General features: G+C 49.5%; 1 protein-coding gene across 2 annotated transcripts in view; it reads left to right on the forward strand.

Annotated features, from left to right (window-relative positions):
- The window catches only part of LOC310815175 (DENN domain-containing protein 3-like), a 26,997-nt gene that overhangs the window by 8,043 nt on the left and 11,454 nt on the right, over positions 1–7,500 (forward strand). For both annotated transcript variants that reach the window (XM_083684847.1, XM_083684848.1), the window contains exons 7-13: positions 1,806–1,925; positions 2,184–2,402; positions 2,485–2,600; positions 3,592–3,747; positions 4,258–4,354; positions 6,764–6,867; positions 7,002–7,189. In XM_083684847.1, the coding sequence (XP_083540973.1) occupies positions 1,806–1,925; positions 2,184–2,402; positions 2,485–2,600; positions 3,592–3,747; positions 4,258–4,354; positions 6,764–6,867; positions 7,002–7,189 (1,000 nt within the window). The remainder of the gene's footprint in view (positions 1–1,805; positions 1,926–2,183; positions 2,403–2,484; positions 2,601–3,591; positions 3,748–4,257; positions 4,355–6,763; positions 6,868–7,001; positions 7,190–7,500) is intronic.

Raw genomic sequence — 7,500 nt, forward strand, 5'->3', positions numbered from 1 at the left:
GAGGGAAAGAGCTGCTAATGTCATCAACCTTCTTTTCAAAGTAGGTGACAAAGTCATCCACAGACAGTGAGGAGGGAGGAGGGGGAGGAGGTGGGTTGAGGAGTGAGGAAAATGTGGAGAACAGTTTCCTTGGGTCAGAGGCAGAGGATTGAATTTTGGAATGGTAGTAAGAAGCTTTAGCAGCTGATGCAGAGGAGGTGTAGTTGAGGAGGAGGGAGAGATAAGGTTTTAGGTCATCAGGGAGGCCAGTTTTTCTCCATTTCCTCTCAGCTGCCCGGAGCCCTATTCTACAAGCTTGCAGGGTTTCAGACAGCCAGAGAGCGCGTGGAGAGGATCGTGCCGGCCTTGAGGTCAGTGGACAGAGAGTCGAAGGATGAGGAAAGAGAGGACAGGAGGGTGGAGGAGGCTGCATCAGTGGATAGAAGGGAGAAGGATTCAACAGAGGGTTGGGAGGATAAGACAGAGGAAGAGAGAGCGGTGAGTGAGAGGGTACGCAGGTTGTGATGAGAGGATACAGTGTGGGTAGAGACTGACTGGGAGGGGGAGGATTTAAGAGGAAGGGAGAAGGATACAAAATGATGATCAGAAACTGGAAGAGGGGTAACAGTAAGGTTGGAGGTATGGGAGGATCTGGTGAAGACAAGGTTGAGCTGATTGCCTGTCTTATGAGTCGGAGGAGAGTGGGACAGGGTAAGGCCGAAGGAGGAGAGAAGGTCAAGTACTCCAGACGAGTGAAGCTTCTCCGACTGGATGTTGAAGTCACCCAGTAGTGTGAGCGGTGTGCCATCCTCAGGGAATGAGCTGAGAAGGACATCCATCTCTTCTAAGAAGTGGCCAAGCTGACCTGGGGGGGGCGATAGATAACAACAATGTGAAGTTTGACTGGGGAGGTGACAGAAACAGCATGGAATTCAAAGGAGGATATGGACAGGTGTGACAGGGGAAGGACATTATGTGACCACTTAGGTGAGATGACGAGTCCTGTTCCTCCTCCTCGACCAGAGCGTCTAGGGGAATGAGAAAAGGAGTAGGCATCAGAGAGGGCTGCCGGAGTAGCTGTGTTATCCGGTGTAATCCATGTCTCTGTGAGAGCCAGGAAGTGGAGGGACATGAAGCAGACATAGGCTGAGATAGCCTCTGCTTTCCGGACCGCTGACTGGCAGTTCCAAAGTCCTCCTGTGACAGTGAGGTCGTGGTCAGTTGAGCATGGTGGGTAGATTAGATTGGAATGGTTGTGAGGGGAGGTGTAGCGTCGATGTGTCCTCCTGAGGGATGAAAGAACAGGAATGGGGAGAAAGCACAATGTGATATTTGCCGGTATAGAGATAGAGGGTTTGTGGGCAATACAAGATGTAGCTAGCACTCAGTATAGTGAAAAAATAAACTAATAGAATAACTAATAGACATTTTTATAATAGAATAAAAATACGTAGTAGTTTGGCCTTCCTGTCTGGCCTTCCTCGATGGACTCCACAGATTGGCTCCTTCGTCTTCGTGTCAGGAGGCTGTCGCTCTGTGATCGTCAAGATAGAAATGCAGATACTGTGATTGCTGATGACTAGCAGGGTACCAGCCCCTCCCACCTGACGGCTTTCAACAGAAACTAGGTCCTGGACTGGATAACAGGCTTCACCACTCAATTCCAAATGTATTCCAAATGTATCTCTGTCTCTCTCTCTCTTTCTGTCTCTCTCCAGGTGTTCAGTCTGTCTAGAAGGTGTATTTCTGTGTTCAGGTGTTCAGTCTAGATGGCGTATCTGTATATTCAGGTGTTGAATGTCTAGCTGGTGTATCTCTGTGTTCAGGTGTTCAGCCTCAGGCCTCTCCAGGTGGTTCTTCCCTCCCAGGAAGATCAGGACCAACCGGCCGTGGACCTGGACCTGCACCTGGCCTTCCTCTGCTTCAGACCCACTCAGCTGCTACAGGTACACACACACACACTCACTCACTCATTCACACTCACTCACTCACACACTCACTCACACACTCACTCACTCACTCACTCACACACACACACACACACACACACACACACACACACACACTCACTCACTCAAGAATAAGATATGTGTTGTACACGTACAGAGAGTGTGTGTGTGTGTGTGTGTGTGTGTGTGTGTGTGTGTGTGTGTGTGTGTGTGTGTGTGTCTGGCTCTGCCTGTGTGTGTCTCTCTGTCTCTCAGGTGCTGAGCAGCCTTCTGATGGAGCAGAGGGTGGTGTTGTTCTCCAGGGACTGGGCGTGCCTCACCCTGCTGGCCCAGGGCCTGCTGCTGTTCCTGGGCCCGCTGGTGTGGCAGCACCCCCTGGTGCCCCTGCTCTCCAGACACATGCTGGACTTCCTCCAGGCCCCCACAGCCTTCCTCATGGGCTGTCACTCAGACCACTATGACGAGGTGGCCGCGGTGAGACACACACACACACACACACACACACACACACACACACACACACAGCAGTGTGTGTGACAGAGTGTGTCCCTGACAGGAGACTGATGACCTGGTTCTGGTGAACATCGATGAAGGGACCGTCACCTCCTCCTGCTCCGACAGACTGGACCTGCCAGACCTCCCCCAGAACCCCAGGGACCGCTTCACCTCGCGGTACGGCCCAGTAGAGCCAGGGAGGGTTTGTGTCAGGTAGAACAAGAGGGTTTGGGTCAGGTAGAACCAGAGGGTTTGGGTCAGGTAGAACCAGAGGGTTTGGGTCAGGTAGAACCAGGGAGCGTTCTAGAACACTGGATGGACTGGAGGTTAACAGTGTGTAGGTAACAGTGTGTAGTTAACAGTGTGTAGGTAACAGTGTGTAGTTAACAGTGTGTAGGTAACAGTGTGTAGGTAACAGTGTGTAGGTAACAGTGTGTAGGTAACAGTGTGTAGGTAACAGTGTGTAGTTAACAGTGTGTAGGTAACAGTGTGTAGGTAACAGTGTGTAGGTAACAGTGTGTAGGTAACAGTGTGTAGTTAACAGTGTGTAGTTAACAGTGTGTAGTTAACAGTGTGTAAACTGTGTAGTTAATAGTGTGTAGATAACAGACAGTCTGGGGACTAGAGGAATAGAGAGATAGAGAGATAGAGAGATAGAGGGATAGAGAGATAGAGAGATAGAGAGATAGAGGGATAGATAGATAGAGGGATAGATAGAGGAATAGAGGGATAGAGAGATAGAGAGATAGAGGGATAGATAGAGGGATAGAGAGATAGAGGGATAGATAGAGGGATAGAGAGATAGAGGGATAGAGAGATAGAGGGATAGAGAGATAGAGGGATAGATAGAGGGATAGAGAGATAGAGGGATAGATAGAGGGATAGAGAGATAGAGGGATAGAGATAGATAGAGAGATAGAGGGATAGATAGAGGGATAGATAGAGAGATAGAGGGATAGAGAGATAGGGGAAGAGAGGCAGAGACAGTTGAGCTGACCTCCATATGAGGTTGATGATGTTGGACTTTCTGTGGTCTCCATTGTTGGAGCTACTTCCTTATGGTGTATTGACATCCAATGTATTTGTGTGTGTGTCTGTGTGTCTGTGTGTCTGTGTGTGTGTTTGTCTGTGTGTCTGTGTGCGTGTGCGCGTGCGTGTGTGTGTGCAGGGTGGAGGGGCTCCAGATGCACTATGACCTGGAGGTGTGTCAGCGCGGTGTGTGTGCGGACATCAACGAGCTGAGAGGCCAGAGACGGACCTGGCAGAGACAACTCAACACACACATCCAGAACATCACCCTGGAGCTGCTGGTCAACACCTTCAGGTCAGCACACACACACACACACACACACACACACACACACACACACACACACACATACCAAACACACACACACATACACCAAACACACACACACACACACACACACACACACACACACACACACACACACACATACACCAAACACACACACATACACACACACATACCAAACACACACACACACACACACACACACACACATACACCAAACACACACATACACCAAACACATACACCAAACACACACACACACACACACACACACACACACATACCAAACACACACACACACACACACACATACACCAAACACACACACACACACACACACACACACACACCAAACACACGTACACACACACACACACACACACACAAACCAAACACACACACACCAAAAACAGACACACACCAAACACACACACTCACACACACGCACGCACACACACACACACACACACACACACACACACACACACAAACTCCCCCCCTCCCTGTCTCCCCCCCCAGGGAGGTACTGGACCACCTCAACTATGAGCACCGGGTCTTCAACAGTGAGGAGTTCCTCCAGTCCAGACAACCAGCTGACCAGCCCTTCTACCGCAAGGTAACCACCTGACCATGTCAGTAGGGTCAGTCAGTAGGGTCAGTCAGTAGGGTCAGTCAGTAGGGTCAGTCAGTAGGGTTAGTCAGTAGAGTTAGTCAGTAGGGTTAGTAGGGTTAGTCAGTAGGGTTAGTCAGTAGGGTCAGTCAGTAGGCTTAGTAGGGTTAGTCAGTAGGGTTAGTTAGTAGGGTTAGTCAGTAGGGTTAGTCAGTAGGGTTAGTTAGTAGGGTTAGTCAGTAGTGTCAGTAGGGTTAGTCAGTAGGGTCAGTCAGTAGAGTTAGTCAGTAGGGTTAGTCAGTAGGGTTAGTCAGTAGGGTCAGTAGGGTTAGTCAGTAGGGTCAGTCAGTAGGGTTAGTCAGTATGGTCAGTAGGGTCAGTCAGTAGGGTCAGTAGGGTTAGTCAGTAGGGTCAGTCAGTAGGGTTAGTCAGTAGGGTCAGTCAGTAGGGTCAGTCAGTAGGGTCAGTCAGTAGGGTCAGTAGGGTTAGTCAGTAGGGTCAGTCAGTAGGGTTAGTCAGTAGGGTCAGTAGGGTTAGTCAGTAGGGTCAGTAGAGTTAGTCAGTAGGGTTAGTCAGTAGGGTCAGTCAGTAGGGTCAGTCAGTAGGGTCAGTCAGTAGGGTCAGTCAGTAGGGTTAGTCAGTAGAGTTAGTCAGTAGGGTTAGTAGGGTTAGTCAGTAGGGTTAGTCAGTAGGGTCAGTCAGTAGGGTTAGTAGGGTTAGTCAGTAGGGTTAGTTAGTAGGGTTAGTCAGTAGTGTCAGTAGGGTTAGTCAGTAGGGTTAGTTAGTAGGGTTAGTCAGTAGTGTCAGTAGGGTTAGTCAGTAGGGTTAGTCAGTAGGGTCAGTCAGTAGAGTTAGTCAGTAGGGTTAGTCAGTAGGGTTAGTCAGTAGGGTCAGTAGGGTTAGTCAGTAGGGTCAGTCAGTAGGGTTAGTCAGTATGGTCAGTAGGGTCAGTCAGTAGGGTCAGTAGGGTTAGTCAGTAGGGTCAGTCAGTAGGGTCAGTCAGTAGGGTCAGTCAGTAGGGTCAGTAGGGTTAGTCAGTAGGGTCAGTCAGTAGGGTTAGTCAGTAGGGTCAGTAGGGTTAGTCAGTAGGGTCAGTAGAGTTAGTCAGTAGAGTTAGTCAGTAGGGTTAGTCAGTAGGGTCAGTAGGGTTAGTCAGTAGGGTTAGTCAGTAGGGTCAGTCAGTAGGGTTAGTCAGTAGAGTTAGTCAGTAGGGTCAGTCAGTAGGGTTAGTCAGTAGAGTTAGTCAGTAGGGTCAGTAGGGTTAGTCAGTAGGGTTAGTCAGTAGAGTTAGTCAGTAGGGTTAGTCAGTAGGGTTAGTCAGTAGGGTTAGTCAGTAGAGTTAGTCAGTAGGGTTAGTCAGTAGGGTCAGTAGGGTCAGTCAGTAGGGTCAGTAGGGTTAGTCAGTAGGGTCAGTAGGGTTAGTCAGTAGGGTTAGTCAGTAGAGTTAGTCAGTAGGGTTAGTCAGTAGGGTCAGTAGGGTTAGTCAGTAGGGTCAGTCAGTAGGGTTAGTCAGTAGGGTCAGTAGGGTTAGTCAGTAGGGTTAGTCAGTAGGGTTAGTCAGTAGGGTTAGTCAGTAGGGTTAGTCAGTAGAGTTAGTCAGTAGGGTTAGTCAGTAGGGTTAGTCAGTAGGGTTAGTCAGTAGGGTCAGTAGGGTTGGTCAGTAGGGTTAGTCAGTAGGGTCAGTAGGGTTAGTCAGTAGGGTTAGTCAGTAGGGTTAGTCAGTAGGGTCAGTCAGTAGGGTTAGTCAGTAGGGTTAGTCAGTAGGGTTAGTCAGTAGGGTCAGTCAGTAGGGTTAGTCAGTAGGGTCAGTAGAGTTAGTCAGTAGGGTTAGTCAGTAGGGTCAGTCAGTAGAGTTAGTCAGTAGGGTTAGTCAGTAGGGTTAGTCAGTAGGGTCAATCAGTAGGGTTAGTCAGTAGAGTTAGTCAGTAGGGTCAGTAGAGTTAGTCAGTAGGGTCAGTCAGTAGGGTTAGTCAGTAGAGTTAGTCAGTAGGGTCAGTAGAGTTAGTCAGTAGGGTCAGTCAGTAGGGTTAGTCAGTAGAGTTAGTCAGTAGGGTCAGTAGGGTTAGTCAGTAGGGTTAGTCAGTAGGGTTAGTCAGTAGGGTCAATCAGTAGGGTCAGTCGGTCGGTCACAATACAGTCAGAGCCAGAAATCTGCAAACTAAATGATTTTGTTTGGGAAAACATTTTTATGAGATTAAAAGATTAGGTTTGTGGTTCTGTAATCTAATAACTAGTGGTTCTGGAATAAGGTTCTTGTTGTTCTCTGTGGTTCTGCCTGAGAGAGCAGCAGCCAACATCTGGTGAGATGTGTGTGTGTGTGTGTGTGTGTGTGTGTGTGTGTGTGTGTGTGTGTGTGTGTGTGTGTGTGTGTGTGTGTGTGTGTGTGTGTGTGTGTGTGTGTGTGTCTTCCTGCAGGTGCTAGACACTCACATGTTCCACTCCTTCCTGCGAGATCGTCTAAACAGGAAGTTGGACGCGTTCATGCGGCTGGAGCTGAACACCCGTACAGAGACCCACAGGTACACACACACACACACACACACACAGGTACACACACAGACACACACACCAACACCCCCCCCCCCCACTATCTGTCTCCCCCCCTCCTCTCTCACTGTCCACCCCCCCCCTCTCACTGCCCCCCCCCCCCCAGACTGCGGGCGTTGACGGAGCCCCCGCGCCGCCCCACCATGCAGGAGCTGGCCCGTTACTACAGCAGCCCAGAGCAGCGGCTCAGCAGACGGCTGGGGGGGGGCAGCAGCCTGCCTGCCCCGGGGGAGGGGCGCCCCCTGCTGCCCGTCAGGCATACCTCCCTCAAGAAGCTCCCCCTGCTAGACACTGGTGGGTAACACACAAACTAACACACACACACACACTATTATGGATTAAGGGTTCTAACTGGAGCCACACACCACCAGGGAACCAGGCTGCCATCCAGAGCCCCTTTATTTGATCTGATTAGATGAACAGGAATGTTGTGGATCTTGGTTGCCATGGTTCTGAATAAAGAAACAAACAAATTATATATTGTACAAACAATCATATATATACACTTTAAATCATAAATCCATCATAGGTCTAGCATAGATCACACGCTTTTAAGATATACCAAAATACTTCAAACAATGGCTGACCAAACTCTGAAAATCGAA

This window comes from Argentina silus (genome assembly GCF_951799395.1).
Source record: "Argentina silus genome assembly, chromosome: 14".
NCBI classification, from domain to species: Eukaryota; Metazoa; Chordata; class Actinopteri; order Argentiniformes; family Argentinidae; genus Argentina; species Argentina silus.